At 37.8% G+C, this 22815-nt stretch overlaps 3 protein-coding genes across 5 annotated transcripts; 1 reads left to right on the top strand and 2 right to left on the bottom strand.

Annotated features, from left to right (window-relative positions):
* Positions 1–799: 799 nt before the first annotated feature.
* On the bottom strand, positions 800–5512 carry LOC141899819 (uncharacterized). Of its 3 annotated transcripts, none has more exons than XM_074786367.1 (7): positions 5403–5512; positions 3364–3439; positions 2546–2742; positions 2196–2341; positions 1519–1768; positions 1239–1309; positions 800–1156 (listed from the first exon to the last, which is right to left on the bottom strand). In XM_074786367.1, exons 1-7 carry the CDS (start codon positions 5410–5412, stop codon positions 920–922), a joined length of 987 nt encoding a protein of 328 aa, XP_074642468.1. In that variant the 5' UTR covers positions 5413–5512; the 3' UTR covers positions 800–919. The 3 variants fall into 3 exon arrangements, with proteins under 3 accessions (XP_074642468.1, XP_074642467.1, XP_074642469.1); XM_074786366.1 differs by lacking the exon at positions 5403–5512 and adding an exon at positions 3659–3791; XM_074786368.1 differs by lacking the exons at positions 3364–3439; positions 5403–5512 and adding an exon at positions 2877–3306.
* An 8926-nt stretch (positions 5513–14438) lies between these two features.
* LOC141900093 (rRNA-processing protein UTP23 homolog) lies at positions 14439–16718 on the bottom strand. Its single transcript, XM_074786825.1, has 4 exons — positions 16614–16718; positions 16257–16473; positions 15472–15608; positions 14439–15079 (listed from the first exon to the last, which is right to left on the bottom strand). Exons 2-4 carry the CDS (start codon positions 16471–16473, stop codon positions 14660–14662), a joined length of 774 nt encoding a protein of 257 aa, XP_074642926.1. The 5' UTR covers positions 16614–16718; the 3' UTR covers positions 14439–14659.
* A 223-nt stretch (positions 16719–16941) lies between these two features.
* Positions 16942–22539, top strand: LOC141898718 (eukaryotic translation initiation factor 3 subunit H-like). The gene is made up of 7 exons (XM_074784779.1): positions 16942–17012; positions 18611–18785; positions 19593–19760; positions 20194–20293; positions 20789–20938; positions 21814–21949; positions 22068–22539. Exons 1-7 carry the CDS (start codon positions 16947–16949, stop codon positions 22290–22292), a joined length of 1020 nt encoding a protein of 339 aa, XP_074640880.1. The 5' UTR covers positions 16942–16946; the 3' UTR covers positions 22293–22539.
* The last annotated feature ends 276 nt before the right edge of the window (positions 22540–22815 follow it).

Genomic DNA, 22815 nt, shown 5'->3' with positions numbered 1-22815 from the left:
TGAGAGACAAAACGATAAGATAGTTAGCGTATGATAAACTGCGGAATCTGCGACTTATCATTATCAGGAAAGTAGCTGAATTTCCGAATGCTCCGAACAGGAACACGATAGGCAGAATGACCAGTGACACAGTACGGTAGATCCCAGATCTGTTCTCCACGGTCGTGAGAACGATGTAACTGTGATATGTTCTGCCGATAAGTATCCGAGTTGAATTCATGATTGAAATGCGAGAACTGACTGTCTGTGAGTCTACTAACTGCCTGAGAATTTTCTGGAACTTACGTGTTTTCTCGCGTATTGGAAAATTAATCCAAATTTAATATAAAGGTATCATTAAAGTCTTTGCAGCTACAATTCATTTATCGAATTAATTGTTCACAGTAAATAGAAAATCAATTCTCAGAAATCTTACACAATTTACTCAGATTTCGTGAAAGTTAATTATTGTTTAAAATCAAAATGTCACCACATTAAACATATTTATTTGTTGTACAAGAATTCAAGAATGTTGGAATAATAAAGCTTTTAGTAAAACAACTGAATAGGTTGGAAAATGAATAGCAGTGCTACAGAATGTTTGAAAAAGATCCTCTGATCCACGAATCAAAAACCTGCTAATAGTGTGAACTCAAAAGAGCTGAGAGATGAAAAGAACAAATGCTGGTAATACCCCGATGAGTGGAACTCAGTGGGTTGAGGGGCAAAGGAATCTGGCAATGAGTGTGAACTCAGTTGGGGTTGAGGGGTGAAAAAACAACTAATATATAGTCGAATTATTTATCGAACATTTATTGCACAAAATATTCATCGATACAAAACGTTTAAAACAAATTAAACAATCAATTTGTTTACTATATTTACATACTATGCATCTATATCAATACATTATAATGCAATAGTTTCATAACAATGTATTCTAAACTAGAGTAATTTTAGACGTTGTCGGAACTTCAGATCCGTAAAAGAATGTATATACAATAGTGTAAATATCCACTGTGTTACGTATAGTATCAGGTGAAGTGTGATATGTGAAATGTTTCTGATGTTTATGTCCTGTTTTCTGTAATCCACAATTAGTATATATATCACTGTATAAATCCCAGTTCGGTTCTAATAGTTTTACCGGTATATATCCACACTCTAAAGACTTTAACTGAAAATAGAAAATATACGAATTACCAGAAACAGAATGATATTCTAAATAAGAATTGACGAATCAGTGGCTACTCGCTTACCACAGCCAGTAACTGTTCCGCTTCTTCTGACGTCATTGATAAGATATGTTTGATTGTATTTATATGCAGATCTGAAAAAATAGAATTCAGTTTTCATTGTGACAGTGGGGCAAGGGGGCGGTATGAGGAGGGAGGGTAGGGCGGTATCGGGAGCGGACGAGGGAAGAGATTACTGGAGTTCACAATTGCTGAATTTTATGAAAAACTTCAATACTTTTCATGAGTCAATATTTGAAATCATTTTAAATTTCTGGTCATGTATAATAAAGCTTTAATTTACCGTTTAACGCGTTAATAACTGCCACTAATCCACGTAATACATAAACACTGACGGTAGCGGGTACTGTAACTATAGATAATCTGATATCCGGGATACTATCCGGACCGGTATAGTTACAGTGTAATCCTGTCCATAAATCAGTCCATTCTGTCACCTTTTTATCTAGTAAAATCGGTAATTTGTTCTCGTGTAACGGAACCTCCTGTTCTTCGTGCGGTTCTTTTTCCTTTTTAGATATTGTTTCAATTAACTGAAGAGAGAAATTTTTCTTTTAATCAACAATTATTCTACGTTGAGGTATGAGGTCAAATGATTAAATGAATGAAAATTAATACATAGAATAGAAAAGCCATTCGCCCCGACTAGTTAAAATCATCTGTAGTCACCAACATGTTTAAGTAATCGAATTCATCTTCTTAAAAACTTTCACGCACATGGAATTTGATGTATGCAAATTAATATTTGAATATCTGTGTTTTTTTTCTTTTTTTACGAATACGAATACGAATATTTATTACACTCCAACCATTCCCATGGTATATGGAGGAAAAAACAGTATTTACAGTTATTTACAAAAACAGTAGATAAAAGCACTTTGAAACGTAACAAACGTTGTGTTTTTACCGGCAGCTGGCGCCATCTCGAAGTAGCGGTGATACGCGCAACTAACGACTTACCGTATCATTGAGGAAATTGAGCGCGTTATGAAGATCTTTATCGGAGAAATATAAATCAATGATTCTGTGCAGAGCGTTTCGCCATTTCTTGATGTTTGTTTGACATAGAATCGGTTGTAGGAATTCCACACGGGATTTTAGACTTTCTGGAAAAAAATATGAAAACTGACTCACTGATTCTACCTATTCTATCATTCATCCTCTGGGGCCGGTTTGAGGCTTAAGTCCAAAAGAAGCCTTAAAACATTAAGACTCAGGTTTTTAGGCAATATTGGCTTAGACTACCATTGGTCTCGAGTCTATAGGCCATGACTACGGGCCCCCCTGGGGACCTGACCTTCGGACATTACCTTTTAAATCCATTGTATGTTTATTGTATTTCGATGCCGCCGATTTTCGTTTCGATGGTGATTTCTTTACAGCCAGTTTACTCCATTGTTGAGAGTATATTTCGGATCTGACAGGATTCACCACAGTTGAGGCCCCATCAACTCCCAGTAAAGTTGCGCTGTTATCTTCATATTTGGACAACGCCTTCCTTACTCTCCTAGTATAGAAATATGTCACAGTCAGATTATATCACAATTCCTGAGGTTGACAGTACTGTATATTACTGAAATACGTATGGTAGTATTGATTAATTAGTTCCAGCAGCTGTCCCTATGATAGTTTGAAACCCACCACATACATACACAGCGGTCAATAGTCTCCTATAGCGGCACGTACACACCTCTATAAAATCTACGCAGTCAAATATCTCTCATTTCCATAAATGGTGTCTAAATGAGGACAATAAAACTGGTTTCACTAGGACAAAGTGATATCATTCTTGTAATAGATATAGGGCCTGTACGGCGTAACCCCTTGATCTTAGGTAGGTCGTGTCAAACCGATCGGGGTTAGGACCATTTTGTCCTATCTTCAAAATACGAACATTTTATCTGATTTACCAAGTTCAGGGGCCCTATCAGTTTTACATAACCAAGACGAATTAAATGTCTAACGAAATGTTTTAAGTTGTGGACCTATGAAATCTCGATTTTGCATTTAACAGGTTTAGGTACAAACTTGAAGTAATAAGATGGATCCTAGACATTGGTGCACGGTAAAATGACTGCATGTTTCTATTAGAACAAGTCGCTATAGTTACTACTATATCAAAACCTACCTGATACCGCAATCTACTGTATCAACTTCTGTTTGCTGCTGCAGCCCAAAACTGCACGATCTTATGATCTCATCGGCTAAAAATTGAACAATTACAAAATTTACTGAAATTCAAAACAGATAGATACAGAGTATAAAATGAACGTTATTCTTTTCCAATGAACATGAAATTCTATACACCTTAACGCCATATAATGTACCCATTGCAAAGTGATGTGAATTTTCGGATAAATCTTATCGTTAGAAATATCAGAAAGTTTTAATTACTTTATCCCTAATTAACACCTAATTCTTACCGCTAGAACTAATTGATACATCTGGATACATGAATAACATTAATGATCGCTCCATACTTTCTGTCTTTAAAATCACTTCCAATCTAACTCTGATTATTACACCTCTGATCTCCAGTCCAGACTATTTTATCACACTGCCCTCGTCACCGGATTTTATCAGGGTTTTTATCATTCACTACTATAGATTTACGCAGGTACGTGACGTCACAGGTTGTGGTCAAGTGTCAGGGGAATCCCCAGGATTAAAGTCCGTTTCAGAAAATCCCCAGTCACTCAAGATAGTTAGACATTATGAATAATTCATACAGTGATTAATAATTCTCAGTAATAAAATAGTTTTACAATTCACTAATACGAGTTCATAACCCTGGTACACAGACGCAGAGTCAGTTTGTGTTTTTAAGTCATCTGAAATGGTCCAGAAAGTACAAGTTTTGACCCAGTAAAATCAGTACGAAGCTCTCCGAGAATGTTTTACTTAGTTTTATTGAATTATAATTTCGCTAAAACAGTAGCTCGAAACTCTTTATAAGAACAAAGCAACCGACCTAGGATTGATGGGATCTTTATGACTCGCATGCCGCAGTAGAAAGAACGGTGTCAGATCTTGACTGTATGGTGCTGCCTCAATATACAACGATAGCGGGAAAATCGTGAACTAGTATTATATTCGCCTGCCAGACTCTGAACTCGTCTTAGTGAACTTAAATAATGCGCATTTTGATCAGTCATAAATTGATCAGTTAATCCTGTACTGCGCGCAACTATGACTCGGCAAACTGTCAGGTCGCAGGAAAATTGGTTCGAGTTTAAGGATCGGAAAATATTCATGTTCTGATGTCATGAAGTGACTTCGTCTTTTTCCGAGTTCAGAAATACGAATTGATCACATATGAGCAAGGTTATCTTTGAACACGTTTAGAATACTTGAAACGGTTCAGAAGATATGATCTTTTAACGATTAGTAGTTTGACAGTGAAATCAGTATGAGACAATTTGCTTTCCAGGAATATATCATTCTAAAACAATACGAATGAATATATGTGCATTATTCATAGACAAGCTCTGTTTACATTAGCTCTCATGAATTTTGAATAAAAAAAAAAACAACAACAACTACGTAGTTTAGTTTAAACGTCACTCAGCTACCAAAAAAAACATCAATGCCCTGAGGTTGGGGCTGATTCTAAGATGCACCACAGGGGCCTAATGCAACTTTTTTGACCACCGTATGTATGGTAACCTAGTTAGTTAAATGAATCGTTTTCTGGTTCTTGCTCTTAAACCAGGGGCGGATTTAGAGGGGGTCTAAGGAGATCCGGACCCCTCCTTATTTTGAAGGTCCCTAAAAAGAAATTCTAAGTGACAATATTGCGGAAATCTCACCAAATTCTTCTCAAAATTTCAAAACTTTTCTATTGTCGAGCACCATCCCAGTCATTGGCCATGGGCTATGCCGTTATGAGTCTTGCATCCGATCATTGCAGTAAAATTTCATATGGCCCCTTTTTATCCCTGGACCCCGCCCCTACAAATATCCTTGACGGCCGCCCCTGTTCTGAACGAATGGGTTTATACCTTGTCGTTTGTGAAAATATCTAATCGCGAATCTACGTAAACCACAGACAGTTTACTGACTTAGGTACCGTATATAAAAAACGTGGTACCTGAGATACTGAGGTAAAATGTTACGCCAGGCGCCCAGCTGTGTGCTGGTGCTCGATAGATGAGAATAAGAATTTACCTTTTGCCATCGTTTATTCACGAATAAAGAAACGCATCCTATGATCATAACAAACCACACTAAAGAGATAGAACGAACCAGCTGAATCAAGAGTGTGTTTGTATCATCATTGACACAATTCTGTCATTGTGTTGAGAAATTAGGCTAAATCCATATAAACGCTATCAAACATTGCAACAAGTTAAACAGCGCCCCGACAGCTAGACAGCACGCTGACAATTAGGCAGCTTTCCGACAGCTAGACAGCACGTCACAGGCAGTGAGGCCATCAACATAACCGTACTTTAAGGTAATCCTAGTTAGGATGCAAGATAATCCTTTGAATTTACAAATAGCTCCCGATTGTAGGGATGCCTAGTGAACCTGTGATGGCACAAGAGACAGCTCCAACTAAAATGATGAATATAAACGAGTATTGCAAGGTTATAAACGGATTCGCGTCTCCTGATTCGGCCACAGATAGAAATGAGATCAGAGGAAAAGCATCAAAGTTAATGGCAAATATTTATCTGTTACGACCAGTTTGCAATAAAATCGATATCCCATCAGTAAGAGCTGATTAGTTGGATACATGTTGCTATTTCTGGCTTCCACAGAAAAAATAGGTAACACGCAAATAGATCTCGTGATGGGATCCGGCGAGAATTTCCTGACTTATGGTTGATTGCCTTCCAACTGACTTTGGGTAGTCCAACCATAAGACACGATACATTAGAATTTTAGTATAAATAAATCATATCAGTTTTTTCACCCTCAACCCGCTAAGCGCCACGCAGGACATTCAAGCGGGTTCGACGTTTCTTTTTCCCGTATCAGTTTCATTACAGGGATCTAAAAAGGGCACTGTTAGCATCCTAAAAGGGAAATTGTGTCAATGTGATGACCAATCAGGACGGTGTGGTGACTATTCAGAAAGGTCTGCTATCATTCTCTGACCAAAGCACATCACATCAATGATTTATATAAAAAGAAAAAGCCTTCAGCAGTTTCTGATCCCAAGTCAGAAATTTTCAAGGCCAGTTATTTTTCCAACTTAATACGATTTTCCCCCAGAGATGCCATAACATACTGATATAAACGAAAGTCTACTCGAAAGGTCTAGGATCTGCAGACTGTGTTGATATATTGTCCGTTGATCCATTCGTCGCCATGATGGGGGTAATGCAGAGGTTTCTTTTACTTGAGATGCTAACTAACAACCTAAGCTTTATTTGAATTTACTGTAGCAATTACTGTAGTGCATAGATTTACAGAGAGGTGACGTATCATGATTACATTAGAACAAGATCATATTCCAACCCCCCACTTGATCGTTACTTCACAGTCTAAAGAAAATTATCAACAAATAAATACATAGCCGCACTGGCATAATTTGCATAGTCGTTTATTTCGCCTAGCCCTTTCCTTTCGTATCATTCGCACGTTCGACAGTGTCGTTCTGGTTGAAACGCGTTATCCGAATTTCTTGAAACAATTTCGATCCGCAGTAATATGAGTTGTCGCTCTGCAGTCTACTACTAGTAACGACGATTCACGGGAGAAAGGTGCATCTGCCGCACAGAAAACAAACTCGGTACCATCATCGTCGTGGTTTAGCAATTTTGCTCGATATAAGCCGCGATCACACGGGCCAAATTGGCACTGGTCAGACTCGAGCCAAATTTGGCCCCTGTCTAATTAGAGAGTGCGTTCACACGCAAACCATTCACTCGATACTAAACAATGCTAAAAAATGCTCAAAAATGGGCCAAAAATGCTCGTGTGATCACGGCTCTTGTTTTCTGCATGTCACATCGTTATGTGATGTGTTTTTGCATAGATTACACCATTTCTTGCCTTTGTTATTATTCATGTTTCCGGTATAACTATTAACCTTACCGAACCTGCAATTTCTCGCGAAGTGTCCGAGTTGATTAAATTCATAACACAGTTTCTCACTACCGATTGTTTTCATGATCGATCGTCTCGATCGCATAATCTACTGGCCCGCTCTGTCTCTTCAAAACTATGCGAAGCATCTTTGAAATCAGTAAACTTCTGTTCTTTATCACTTTAAAGGGTTTAAACGATTCTGGTAACAACCCTTTGATTACCATTGCGACTAATAGACAATCGCTGATAGTTTCACCAGCATCTCTCAAGGATGCTGCGGCCTTTTCAGCCCTCAAAACATAGTCCGTTACCGGATCTTGCCTTAATTTTGACAGAGAAGTAAGTTCTGTAAAAAGGGAAATAATGCGTGGTTTTCCCTTACTTTTGTAATATTTTCGTATGATTTCGAATGCCTCTCTTCCCTTAGACTTGGCCTCTCTGGTTACCAAGGATTAACTTCTATTGTCTAAGAATTGTATTATTTCCGCAAAAGCCTCCTCGTTCTCTGGTCCAAAAAACAGTTTCTTTCAGTTTATGTAATTTCGAATATCCTACAATTTTTATTTCCCACGCTTGAAAGTTCCTTCATCCCCATCGCATATCAGACGAGAGAAGCGTCCAGGGTAGCCCCGATCCTGGGCCCATAACCTGTTGATATTGTGTCCGTTGATCCATTCGTCGCCATGATGGGGGTACAATCCAGAGTGAAAACTAACATGTTGTTTCTACTTGAGCATCCTCCCTCGGGGCAGGGATTCGAACCTGATGGCATCGAAACCCTGCCACACAGTTATAATTGCTCACTCTCCTGAATCCTCTAGCTTACTCATATAAACTCTCCTGAAATTATCAAAAATTATCAACTTTCATTTCCTTCCCCTTTATTTCTTCATTTCCCTTTCGTTTTTTTCCCTGGGTGCTTGCGACAGCGGCCTAAAGGCTTTGCTTGGCCCCACACTGAAAGCTACTGTTCTCTCTCTCTTTTTATAATTGTGCTTTTTTTAAAAAAATTGTAAATTTTATTGTTTGTTTTCTCTCAACCTGTGTACATAGCCTGTCATGCTTTCTGTGAAATAAATTTGAACTTGAACTTGAACTAGTACGAGTGCGCAGGTACGTGCGCAGCTTTGCCGCGCGAAAACTTGCGGCACCAATCAAATTGCTTTTTGTATAATCACTGAGGTAAATTTCACGGAAGAACTATAAATGGTAAAACCTGGGCTGAAATAAAACGGGATATCTGATTGGCTGATAATGACATCATCTATGCCGCGCACGTACCTGCGCACTCGGTCTAGGGTGGCAGGGTATGGTAATCTCGATGCCATCAGGTTCGAATCCCTGCTACTTGAGATGCTACAACTATCCTTTATTTGATTGAACCAAATGTAGCAATTACTGTGGTGCATAGATTCAAAGGAAGGTGGCGTATTATAATTACAATAGAATAAGATAATACTCCAGCAGACTGAACCAAACTTCAAATCAAAATCAATGGCTATTTGTCTGAATTTCTACAGCGGATTTTCATACAGAAATATTCACGAATTTCTCGTCCCAGTAAAAGATATATGTAAAAATTTATCACAAAATTACACAAAAAGAACTGAGTGAAAATGTCAAAAAGAAATTCTCTCTGTTCTGGTGAGATTGGTGACAATGCAGTAATAGTGTTTGGAAGTGTGAATATGGCAAATGCGAGTGAAACTGTTACAAGCATTATTGTTGTACGTTTTGATTTTGTAGTTTTCTGATCAGACGAAACCATTTTTGACCCTTTGAATAACTGAACTATTATAACAGAATTTGATGTTAGAATCACAGTTAACGGTATGACATTGACGTAGACAACAATCATAGAGAAATATGTTATTTGGTCGACTAATTTGTAGTAACATCCGAAAAACTGGTCGGTAAAATGTATCGACAAAGCAGGTGTGAGATATGTAAACAGTACATTTACAGCACTTATTATCAATATAGCAAATCTAGCGAAACTCGGTGTACATATCAAACGAGATGTGAACGGGAAAAGCACAACAGCCACACGTTCAAGAGATATCGCTACTATTAACCACGAACTACTACAAAGTGAAAGCGCCGTCACAAATTCATAACATTGGCAACTGGTCAGTGAATTCATGATGAATATAGGACCGCCTTTAACGTGGAAAAGAACAAACTGTAAAACAGGCATCAGTGTAAAATTGATGGAATACACTGAATCACTGAGAGACAAAACGATTAGATAGTTAGCGTAAGATATACTGCGGAATCTTCGACTTATCATTATCAGGAAAGTAGCTGAATTTCCGAAGACTCCAAACATGAACCAGGCAGGCAGAATGGCCAATGTAACAGTACGGTAGATTCCAGACCTGTTTACCCCAGACATGAGAACCATATAACTAATGTAGGATCGACCAATTTGGATCTCAGTAGTATTCATGATACATGAGGATCAAATGAGAGTGTACTGACTGTGTGTGTACAGTATGTGTGAGAATGTTCTGGAAGCGATCGTATCTTCCGAAAATTAATTTAACTTATTGATGTAAATGTAGTGTATTTGAGATTAATGGGTTAATACAATGTTACATACGGCATTGCGCCCTATCGGTTGTAAAAGATGATGTATTTAAAGATGGCTATCCAGCCGCAAGTCTGATGAATAAAAGATCTAACGTCAATCAAGAAGTAGTTAGTGTTTTGTGCTTGAGTTGAGATACCACAATAAAGATAACATTAAAGTCTTTATCACAGCTACAATTCATATGCATGCTACAGGCAAATAGAAAATCCAATTCTCAGAAATCTAACACAATTTACTCAGATTTGTGAAAGTTTATTAGTTTGTGTAAAATATGAATGTAACTAAATCAAACATATTGCTATACAGGAATTCATTGTAAATTGTGAAATATGTTATTGTAAAACTTCTGAACAGGTTGGAAAATATCTATCAGTTCTTTACGTGGAAACCAAAGGTCAAAACACAGGGGCTCGCATTTGAAGTTTGGGGGTGAACTGTAGCTTAGATCATCCAAAGTATCCCGGGTACTATATGTGTAAAAAGAATATTCGTTTTATATATACATATAGTACCAGGGATACTGGATGATCTAAGCTACAGTTCACCCCCAAACTTCAAATACGAGCCCCTGTGGGTCAGAATAGTATCAGTTCGTGATTCAACCAAGGCATGATCCAACTGACAACAACCAAAGCCTTGAAAATGGAATTAAAATGCACCACAGTTGAACCTCGTTATAACAATTTATCGGTCATCAGAAGCCTAGATTTTCGTCCGGAACAAGACAATTTCTATAATTCCATACTGGATATCTTCTAGTCCCTTGAAGTTCGTCGTAACGAGGTTCCATATACGCGAACCTGTGATGGCTCCAACTATCATGATGAGTATAAACGAGTATAGTAAAAGGTTATAAACGGATTCGCAGTCTCCTGAATCGGCTACAAGTTGCAGAGCTGAAGCATCAAAGAAAATGGCAAATATTTATCTGTTAAAAACAGTTTCCACTGAAATCGATAACTCGTAAGAGCTGATTTTAGTGGGATACATCTTGTGTTATTTCTGTATTCTACAGAAAAAAATAATTAAATATAAATAGAATATTTCCAGATGTCACTGATTGCCTTCCAGGACAAAATAGCATCAGTTCTTTATTCAACCATATAAAATACACACAGATACTCAGATACACAGGACAGCGGAGTTTTCATAGGTAGTTATTTACGTCATGAAAAAGGAATTTTCCATCTTTTAAATAAAATGACAAAATGTCGAACTCATAAGCCTAGATTTGAACCTGAGTAATCACTTGAAATGATTAGTCAAAGCTGGGATATATCCGAAAACCATTGGATCACTGCGCTCGAGTGCAAGGGATTGTCTGGTAGACGTTGTGACTGGCAGGAAAGTACAAAATCAAAACGTACAACAATAATGCTTGTAACAGTTTCACTGGTATTCATTCGTAATATCAACAATTCCAAACACGATTATTACATTTTTACCAATCTCACAGGACAAAGAGCATTTCTTCTGGAAATTTTCTCTCAAGTCCATGTTTGTAACTATATGGTAAATTTTTACATATATCTTTAACTGGGACGAGATATTCGTGAATATTTCCTTATGAAAATCTGCTGTGGAAATTCAGTCAAATAACCATTGATGAATTACTTCTTTCTTGTCCTAACTTACAGGAAACTGCGCTTGCCTCGGAAAAACACTTCAAAATTTTCAGGCAGAATGACATTTTTAGTAGGAAATTACATAAAATCAATGAAAAACTGGCTCTGAAAATCAGAGAATGATATTCCATTTTATTCATTTCATTGATTTGATAAGAAAGTGTTGTTATCAGAAAATTATAGCAAGTATTGTTAGAGATCGAGTCACCACACTGATTTGTCACATTCTACCCTTAATTTTCATTCTAATATTTAATCATCAAATGAAGAATTAATTCTCAGAAATATAACACAATTTATCTCAAATTCTGTGAAAGTTGACTATCTTGCAAAATATTAATGTAGCTAAATTAAATACAGATATACGGTGAAATATCTTATTGTTAAACATCGGAGCAGTTTGGGAGATGTCTTTCATCTCTATACAGGGAAAAGACAGGTCAAAATAGCATCCGTTCAATATTCAGTACACAGGACAGTAGCAATACAGGAGTTCTGAGAGGCAGTTCTTAATTCTTAATATAGAAATATTTCCACTCCTTAAAGCCTAAATGTTGAGCCTAAACCTAGATTCAAATTGGGGGCATAATTCCTCCAAAGGAAAACGTAAAATGGATTTTTATTTGAAAATGAAATCAAAATGAGAAAGTCCTGAAAGTTGAAATATCTTGTCCGATGCAAGCGGAATCTACTGTCGTTTATGAAAGATAAGGACCCCGGCTGAAATCAATGGTTATTTGTCTGAATTTCTACAGCGGATTTTCATACAGAAATATTCACGAATTTCTCGTCCCAGTAAAAGATAAATGTAAAAATTTACCACATAGTTTAAAACTTGAAACTGAACAAATATGTCTAAAAGAAAATCTCTCTGCTTCGGTGAGATTGGTACATAATGAGGAATAGTGGTTGGAAGTGTGAATATTGCAAATGCGAGTGAAACTGTTACAAGCATTATTGTCGTACGTTTCGATTTTGTAGTTTTCTGATCAGACGAAACCATTTTTGAACCTCTGAATAACTTGATTATTATTACTGAATTGAATATTACAATCAAAATTAATGGTAGGATGTAAACGTGGGCAACAATCAGAGAGAAATATGTTAATTGCTCAAATAATTCATAGTAACATCCGAAAAACTGGTCGGTGAAATGTATTGACAAAGTAGGTAGGAGATATAGAACCAGTACATTTACTGCAGTAATTATCAATGTACCAAATCTAGCGAATCTCGGTGTACAAATCAAACGAGATGTGAACGGGAAGAGCACAACTGCCGCACGTTCGAGAGATATTGCTACTATTAACCACGAACTGTTGCAACATGCCAGTATCATTACAAATTCGTAGATTTGACAACTGATCAGTGAATTCATGATGAATATTGGACCATCTTCAACGTGCAAGAGAACAAACTGTAATACAGGCATCAGTGTAAAATTGATACAGTACACAGAATCACTGAGAGCCAAAACGATAAGATAGTTAGCGTAAGATAAACTACGGAATCTGTGACTTATCATTATCAGGAAAGTAGCTGAATTTCCAAACGCTCCAAACAAGATCACCAAAGGGAGAATGACTAGTGACACAGTACGGTAGATTCCAGATCTGTTAACAACTGACATGATGACAATATAACTGCTAAAAGTTCTGCCGATTTGCATCTGAGTATAATTCATAATTTATGAGGATCAAAGTGTCTGTCTGCTGAGAGTGTACTGGACTGTCTGAGAGTGTACTGACTGTCTGAGAGTGTACTGACTGTCTGAGAGTGTGCTGACTGTCTGAGAGTGTATTGACTGTCCGAGAGTGTACTGACGGTCTGAGAGTGCTGATTGTCTGTTCTGGAACAGACCGTGTCTTCTGGCGTATAAGAAAATCAATTCAACTTGAATATAAAGATAACATTAGATTCTTTATTACAGCTACAATTCATTTGTAAGATTTATTGTTAAGCAGAGAATCGAAAATAAATTCTCAGAAAACTTAAAATTTACTCAGTTTTTGTGGAAGTTTATTATTTGTGTAGAATTTAAATGTAACTAGATTAAATATGAATGTTCGTTGTTCAAGAATTCATTGTAAATGGTGAAATTATGATATAGTAAAACATCTGAACTGGAAAATCTGTTAGGAAAATTACAGGTAGAAATACGTGGTGGATCAATTGTAAAATCTGAGTACTGCTCAAAGTAATATTGTAGCTCCTGAGTAGAAGGCCAGGAAATTTGAAATTTTAGGTGCTCTAAAAACGCTCAGCGATTTTAAGACAGGAATATTACTGCCGACAAAAATCATCATGTAGTGCACCGAGGGACTACCAGTTATCGGAAAGAAAAACTGTTTATTTGTAAAGTCACATCAGGCAAATATTGACTAATTGCCGAGTAGGCCACATAGCAGTTCATGATTCGACAAGGGCCTGATCCAACTGATGAGCACTAAAACAACCATGGCCTTATGGTGTCGGTGATAAAACTAAAACCCACTACGTAGAAATTGAAAGATTGAAAACACGTGATTTTTCGGATTCAGTATCGAGACCATCGGGTCAGAAGTGCAAGTGCTTGAGGTGGCTTACTTGGCAAACCTAATTTTCCTGTACTTACCTTTCATAATATCCACACTGTATTTCATATGCGCCGTTAGTATTAACCTCTCACTCCCGGTTGTGTGAAAAAATACATCGCGTATAGCTAGTACGTGTAAACAGTGTGTTTATTTATTAAAGTACCTTAGACATTCCTCTCTCCCGTTCTCTCTGCGGCGGTGCGAACCAGTTACATAACTCTCTCTCATACCCTCTAAATCCTTCATTATAATCCTTACAGTTTAAGTACGTTCAAACGTACAACAGTAGTCAAACAGTGAAAACTGCCTCAGCAATTATTGATAAAACATTTATTTATACAATAACAATATTCATTTTTTTACATGGCAATTAATTTTACAATGAAGTAAATTTTACGATATGGTAATTTTTACAAACAGCACCCGGTTCGAGAAAGCCACAGTTTCAAATAACGATGAAATTCTAATCCTCACCTTGAGAAACTGTTTCTCAAGGTGAGGATTAGAATTTCATTGTTATTCACTGAAAAAATGTACAGTTTTTTTTCCAATAAAGTAATCTTTACAATCTAATTATCTTTGTGACAATCTTTAGACATGATTCACTGTAGTACTGGTTTTTATAGTCTGTTTCACGTGCTCAGATAGTTTAATTCTTTTACGTCGTTTTCTCGACCGTTTTTTATCCGTTATCGGATTATTTTGAGTCCCCGCTGCCACTGCGGTCGCAGAGGGTTTCAGTTTTTTCTTTTTACAAGACAACGGATTCGGGCCGCCTCTTTTCTTCTTTTTCTTCTTAGTTATCTCTTCCTGTTCACCAAACTCCAGTATTTTCAGCTGTTTTAATCTCTCCTGCTGGTGTTCACTTGGCGCTACTAATTTTTCGTCTAATTTAGTTTTTGCTTTTATTTCTGATTTATTTGAAGGAGTTTCCAAGTTGATCGTATTGTGTGAAATGTATAACAGCGGAATTCCACCTTTCTTTCTCACTTTTTCACTGAGCTCTGAATCCTAAGGATGAAATCAGTCGAAACAATATTCAGGATCCACTTCCACAGTATGTGAGTTTAATGATTCTGAGTTGAAATTAGTTCATCTTCAATGTGTTGACTCTGAACTCAGGATCCAGTTCCACAGTTGTGATAAGAGTCATAATTCTGGGCCAGTTCCACAGTTCCGAGTTAAGATTTGACTCTGGGTTAACACATTGAAAATGAACTAACTTTAAATGAGAGTTAACTCTAACTCACAACTGTGGAACTGGGTCCTGAACTCAGGATGGACCTAGTTCCACAGTTTTGAGTTAGAGTTAATTCTCAGTTGAAATTCATCATCACTGGATAAAACGAACAAATGTTCCCCAAAAGTAACAAGGTTTCCCACTAGTATTTAACTATATTTACCTGAGTTGCAACAAAATATCGTTGATTTTTCCTTGCAGTATTAAACAGACACGACCCAACAGCTCGAACCGTTTCATGTTTACATTCAACAAGTTGAAATTGACGCAGAATCTTCAAAGGGCCGTACATCATTGTACCTAAAACAACAATAACCACATACTGTAAGTATCATAATCTAATGAATGTTTGACCAGAAAAAGACAAATAACACCATGATTAGATGTTAAGATATTTAATTGATTAGAAAATGAGATTTGTACTGTTTTTGCTTCTATGGATTTTCAACTTTTTGATTTGATTGTAATGTACGTAAATATCTGGGTTTTTCTGCTTTCATCGTTTGTGGTTTATTTGTAACTTGTGATATTCATCTTTATCTTTCAAGCTTTTTTTTGTATGAATTGCTATGATTATAAATATATGCCTCAGTTGGGGCCGTTTCTTATCAAGAGGTTCGTTGTGACACTCGTCACCAGCAAGAACAAGACACCAAAAACTAAGATTCCCTGGATTAAATGATAAGATACCCTCAGTTGGAGCTGTTTCTTATCAAGAGGTACCTTGTGACACTCTTCACTGGCAAAAACAACAAGACACCAAAAATTCAAATTCCCTGATTGAATCATAGATATCCTCACTTCCTTTTGTCACTCGTCATCAGCAAAAACAACAAGACACAAAAATACAGTACAGGTACCCGACTTTTTCCGGAAAAAAGTCAGTAGTCAGAATTCCCTGAATTTCATGATCAATCATAAGAACCCTGAGTAATAAAACACGCTGACCTAATGATTCGCATTCATTCAAACAGCATCGAGTTGTACAAAGCTTCACTTCCGCGTCTAAATATTTCGGTAATTGTTCATTGATACTGATTTTAAAGAGTAAAGCCGATTTACAGAATGTCCCGTCAATCAAAACGCTATACGGAGCAGTGATACCGAAATTAGTACGGTAGAAATTCATCACTTTACGCGTGTGCTTTAATCGTTTAATCTTCATCTGCAATCAATAAAAAAAAAAACTTAATTTAAACATAAATCGAGTTTTGATTGAATTTGTTAATTCGGCGTAGATTTTCTCATTTCAAAACAGAATTATTTCAGCCAAATGAGTATTTTCTAATTTGAATAGTAACTAACCTTTGTTTGATTGGAGTTTTATGATTTTGACTGAATACGGGGGTAAATACGAGGCTAAATGTGAATGATTTTCTCAAAATTTCGATCTCATGGGCGCTGCCATTTTGAAATCAATTCAATTCAATCACTCTAATTCTAAAGCTATAACTGGAATTTACTTGCAAAAAGTAATGAAGTATTTATTTACAATATCTGCGAGAATAATCCAGCATGTGGATTAACATAGAACTATGGATTAATAATTCTAACACTATTTAATTGACACCGGACCGGACGCATACGGAGCGGACTACACGGTATTCTGTCCGGTTCTCAATCCGGCAGTTTTTCAAGATGGCTGCCACCACCGCGAAACCCGTGAAGGATGTTCCTTTATCATATGTTCAGTTAGACGGACTGGTTAGTGATTTATTTACTATTTTATTCACACGATTTAAACATTGGATAACTGTGAATGGAAATAATTGATTTGATTCGTCAGAAATAAGTCGGAATTTAGTGAAATATGTCCCCAAAAACCGGCGATCTGCCATACTGCTCTTCACTCGCCTGCCGCAGTATGCTAAAATACAGTACCCGGCTAATTTTCCCGTCACGGATTCAAACCTGATAGCATCGTTAGATTATTACTGCACAGATCCCATCCTTGCTAACCAGACCCTCCCAGTCCGCAGACCCCTGTCCTTCTCTACCCTGTACGCCCGTGGCGTGATTTCTTCTTGATATGATATTGCACACGTCACAGCACAGGGGCTTGTAAACTGGCTTGGATTTTACTTCCGGGTTGTTGATAATCTCGCGAGAATGGCGCTAAATTTAAACTGCAAATAAATTCAAAATATCACAGAATAACCTCTTGTTGATGTTGTTTATTTATCCACTATAGAGTTCCGATGAACAATTGGCTGTTAAGGATCAGTATCAGCGGGCGCGACACCTTACTATATTAAAATAACAAGGGATGAAACGGCTTCGCTTTTGCCTGTGACCGTATTGATGCGGCGGAAACCACTGCGCATGCGCGGCAACTTCCGAGCGCTAGTGAGCTGTCAATCAAACAACAATTTATAGTTTTTCTACATCAATTCAAAAATTGATACTTTCCTTAGAAGTGTGATTGCCTTGGCTTGAAAGAGGTTTTTGAGAAAAATCAATTGAACTTGAACTGATCTTAACCTTTCGGAAAGTTGCCGCGCGCATGCGCAGTGGTTTCCGCCGCATCAATACGGTCACAGGCAAAAGCGAAGCCGTTTCATCCCTTGTTATTTTAATATAGTAAGGTGTCGCGCCCGCTGATACTGACCCTTAACAGCCAATTGTTTATCGGAACTCTATAGTGGATAAATAAACAATATCAACAAGAGGTTATTCTGTGATATTTTGAATTTATTTGCAGTTTAAAATTAGCGCCATTCTCGCGAGATTATCAACAACCCGGAAGTAAAATCCAAGCCAGTTTACAAGCACCTGTGGTCACAGGTTACCTTACCACTCAGCTGCCACAGAATATATATCTAGCCAATCAGTTTCAGATGTGTTGTTTTCTAAAGACAGATCTGCTCTATCTCTCAATACCATAATATACATCTGATTGGCTAAATACATAGAGCAGTGGCCAAAGTCGCGGCAATAATTTACTGAATGACGTTTTTTCTTTGAATACCATGTTTTTTAAAGAAATTAAGTCAATTCGCCGCGGCAATATTAAGAATCCGTCCAAAATCGGCATTTGGCCGCAGCAATAAAACATTGCTTCCAACGCGCCTCTGCCTTGGGCAGTGTAATAGACTAATGGCAATGAAGTGTCTGTGGTCAGCATTTTTGTTGGCGTCTTTGGGAAGTTATCAGTAAACCCTGGCACGCTAGAGTGACATTTTGTGAATAGCTCAGTGATCTGGTACCGGTGTGTTATCCCTGCTGAGCATTAAGATAGATACTACCAGACTCCTCACTTACTGTGCGGTTTAAAATACAATGCAATCTATTGTATATTTCAGGTTGTAATGAAGATAATTAAACATTGTCAAGAGGAATCTCAGGGGGGTCATGACCCAGTTCAGGGGGTTCTATTAGGTCTAGTCGTTGATAGCCCCACGGGAAATGAAAGAATCCTAGAAATAACGAACTGTTTCTCGTTTCCGAGACACAACGATGATGAAGACTTTGATGAAGGTAAGTCAAGAGATCTTCGTTGAGGGAAGGGGCGATGACTGTTAGGGATGGTGATCATTGTTAGGGGAGTGGAGGGAGGATGATAACTAGGTGAGATCGTCACTCACAGGGTGGCCACTGACTTGTAAAACTGGCAAAAATCAGCCCTGGAATCAAAAAAATTTCGAAAAAACTCTAGGCATTTGACAAATTTTACCAAAAACCAGCGTATAGTATTGCAGTTCTTGATAGGTTAACTAGTTTATTTGACGCACTAGCTTACTTCATAGGTTAACTAGTTTATTAGACGCACTAGCTTACTTCATAGGTTAACTAGTTTATTTGACGCTCTAGCTTACTTCATAGGTTAACTAGTTTATTAGACGCACAAGCTTTTATTATGTTTAAAAGTCTTTGTTGGAACCTCGTTTTAACGAACTCGGATACAATCAATCATCGGATATAAAAATATAGAGTTTCGTCCCAAGTCAGATGATCTAATCGATTTCATGAACCAACTATCAGTTAAAACGAACATATTTTCTAGTCCCGTTAAGTTGGCTGTAATGAGGTTCTAATGTAGTAGCTTCATCACAGGGCATACAGAATGCACGGGGGCTTTTGTTTTGGGGTGTGTGCTTAGATCGTCCGATGTTCCATACAAGTTAACATACTATCCGTGTCTCATTTTGATTATTCTACACTGGGTTTATACGGCTCTTGAAGTCTTCCATTCTATTAGTTAAATCATTAGAATGAACTAACTTAAACGCTTAAATAAGAATCCCGTTAAACTGTGTCATGTATTATTATGTGTTTGTTTTATAGTTCATTATCAGATGGAAATGATGAGGAATTTACGACATGTAAATATCGATCACTTGCACGTCGGCTGGTATCAGAGCACTAGATTCGGAACGTTCATCAATAAAGCTCTATTAGACTCACAGTTTAACTATCAACATTCTATAGAAGAATCTGTCGTTATTATATACGGTAAGTCATAGTAGATGGATGTCTCTGATCCAAAATGGCCACCACTGATCCAAGAGTGCAGACTCCAATCTAAGTTGGCTACCACTGGTCCAAAATGGTTGTCACTGATCCAAGAGTGCAGACTCTGATCCAAGATGGTTGTCACTAATTCAAAAGGGTGGACTCTGATCCAAGATGGCCACCACTGATCCAAGAGTGCAGGCTCCGATCCAAGTTGGCCAACACTGGTCCAAAATGGTTGTCACTGATCCAAGAGTGCAGACTCTGATCCAAGATGCTTGTCACTGATTCAAAAGGGTGGACTCTGATCCAAGATGGTTGTCACTGATGCAAAAGGGTAGACTCTGATCGAAGGTTGCTCTGATCCACGCTGGCCAATACTGATCCGTGTCTGTATTAAGACTGGTTTTATATGTATTATGTTTGTTTTTAGATCCTGAGAGGACGAGTAAAGGCCATCTGTCATTGAAAGCTATGCGCCTAACTGGTGATATGATGTCGATGTACAGAGATGGAGATTTCTCACCAGAAGCGTACGTTACTTTGTAAACCGAATTGTCTTTATTTCACTGTAGTGTAGTAAATAGAGGAGGGAGAGAAGTCTTTATTTACATTCAGATGGCGTGAGGTAAACCGTAACATGACTAAGGTTTTAAGATTTGTCATGTGATGAATTGTCTCAGAGAAAGCCAACCACCATTGGGCAAATAGATCGTAACCATCATTAGTGGGTCTTTCCGTCCCCTGGGTGTATGCAGTGCATGTATGGCCTCTTTTTCCCTGTCAATGTGGAAAATATGTGCTTACTTCGCCTGAGTCTGTGTAAGTTTAGTAATGTATGCTCCCTCTCCTAGTCTACGTAATAAAAATATATGCTCCCGTTCCATAGGTCTTTGCAATCAATGTATGCTCTTTTCTTCTCGGTCTAAGAAATGTATGTTCCCTTCCCCTGGGTCTATGTATTCTGTAACGAATGTATGCTCCCTTCGACCTTGATATCTGATGATTGTTGTTATTGTATGTTATAGATTAAGCGCTGCCGGAATGAGTTTTAATAAGATGTTTCAGGAAGTACCAATAGTAATACGTAACAGTCACCTAACTAATACTTTGCTGTGTGATTTAGAGGAGCTAGCGCCATCTACAAATCATAATCAGTTCCTCGATCTGGCGACCAGGTAAACTTCACAGTTCTCACTCAGTTTCACAAAAACAATTAAATAGCGAGATGAGTAGTACATGTACCCGGTACTAGGTAGGTTGACTATCTATTTGATACACAAGCTTTCGCTACTGATGTATAATAGCGTCATCAGGTGAATGAAGCTACTGTACTTGATGAAGCTTCTATACATTAGTAGCGAAAGCTCGTGCGTCAAATGAATAGTTAACCTATATAGTACTACTCGTGTTGTTACTTATAATATACCCGGTTAACACGGTTATTCTACGAATCTTGGTAATAACTCGTTTATCTTAATAAAAACAAAACTGAATTGTTGGAGATATTATTCAAATTTATTTATTAGTGAAGTCATACCTTCATGGGTCTGATCTGTACGGTAGCGATAAAGGGCCTCGAGTTGTCGCGTTCCAACTCGATAAGTCGCCATATTTATGTCGACATATCGCGTCAAGTCGACATGAATATGTCGACATATCGTGACGTTTTCACAACAAATTTCGGTTTTTTCCCATTTTCCACGGGACAAGCCGTTATTTGAAGACATGTCTAAATGTAAGATGAGGGCACCAGTAATATGTCGACTTGTCGCGAGGAAAGTGGTCGAGAGAACGAAATATGTCGTCAGAATGTCACGATATATCGACATATTCATGTCGACTTGACGCGATATGTCGACCTAAATATGGCGACTTGTCGAGTTGGAACGCGACATCTCGAGGTCCTTAATCGCTTCCGTAGATCTGCTATAAGCTGTTAGGATTTCATGTTGTCACTCGATCTGATTCGTTGTATGACTGCTATATGGTGTGGTATAAGCTGCTGTCTCACCTGATGAGGGGATTTCATGTCGTGCGTTTATTATTTCAGTACACATTTAGAGAACTACGTGAAACTATTGATGGGATGCGTCGATGATTTGAGTCAAGACGCGAATAAGTTCTTCAATTTCCAAAGACAGTTTGCAAAACAGAATCAAACTAAACAACAATATCTGGCGAAGAGGGTAAGTTACAGTGATTCTGCCGGATCCAACGCCTCCCAGATCCATCCTCATCCTCTGTCTCTGATACACTGCGCTGTATTTTTTGCGTTCATAAATAGAGTTTAAATTTGTTTTTCAGCAATTGGAGAATAACGCTCGGACAGCGCGGGGTGAAGCACCTCTCGGTGATGAAGATATTCATAAGATGTTTAAACCTCTTCAGCCCCCAGCGAGATTAGACAGTTTATTAATATCCAGTCAAATAAACACTTACACTCAACATATTAATGAATTTGCTTCGCAAAGTTTCGGTAAATTATTCATGGCAGAATCACTTCAAGAGGACACCCCCCAGACCAGTTAAAAGTGCCCCCCCCCCCCCCAAAAAAAAATAGACCAGTTTAAACCAGTTAAAACTATTCTTGATATATCTAAGCGGGAATTGTGAACTAAACTTTGCGGTGCAGTCAATGAAATATTGAACACATTGTATCAAAATGTATCTTATTTGGAAGGTGAATAAATACATGATTATTGATATGTGATTGTTGTTTACATACCGGTACTTTGTTTTGAAGAGAAAGGAACAATAAATCTAATCAGCGACCTTCCTTCTCACTTGGTGTTAGTTTTCTGGGAAGCGTTTTGGAGAGCATCCGTACTTTTGAATGGTGAATCGGCATGGACGTAATGATGTTCTTCGCTTGCCATGGCTTCATCGATACGTTTTGAGAAATGAAGTAAATTTCAAATTGGTTGCCAATATCCTAGCAAGCGAAGATGTAATCAATGGGACTCGCGCCATCTTCTCCATCGTCGCTTGCCTGAGGTCCGGTATCGCTTTCTGAACTCGCTTCCGCCGATACCTCGCGGCAAGCGAGGATGAC

This window comes from Tubulanus polymorphus, chromosome 2 (assembly GCF_964204645.1).
Source record: "Tubulanus polymorphus chromosome 2, tnTubPoly1.2, whole genome shotgun sequence".
Classification (NCBI taxonomy): domain Eukaryota; kingdom Metazoa; phylum Nemertea; class Palaeonemertea; order Tubulaniformes; family Tubulanidae; genus Tubulanus; species Tubulanus polymorphus.
This window is presented reverse-complemented; position numbering and strand designations above follow the sequence as displayed.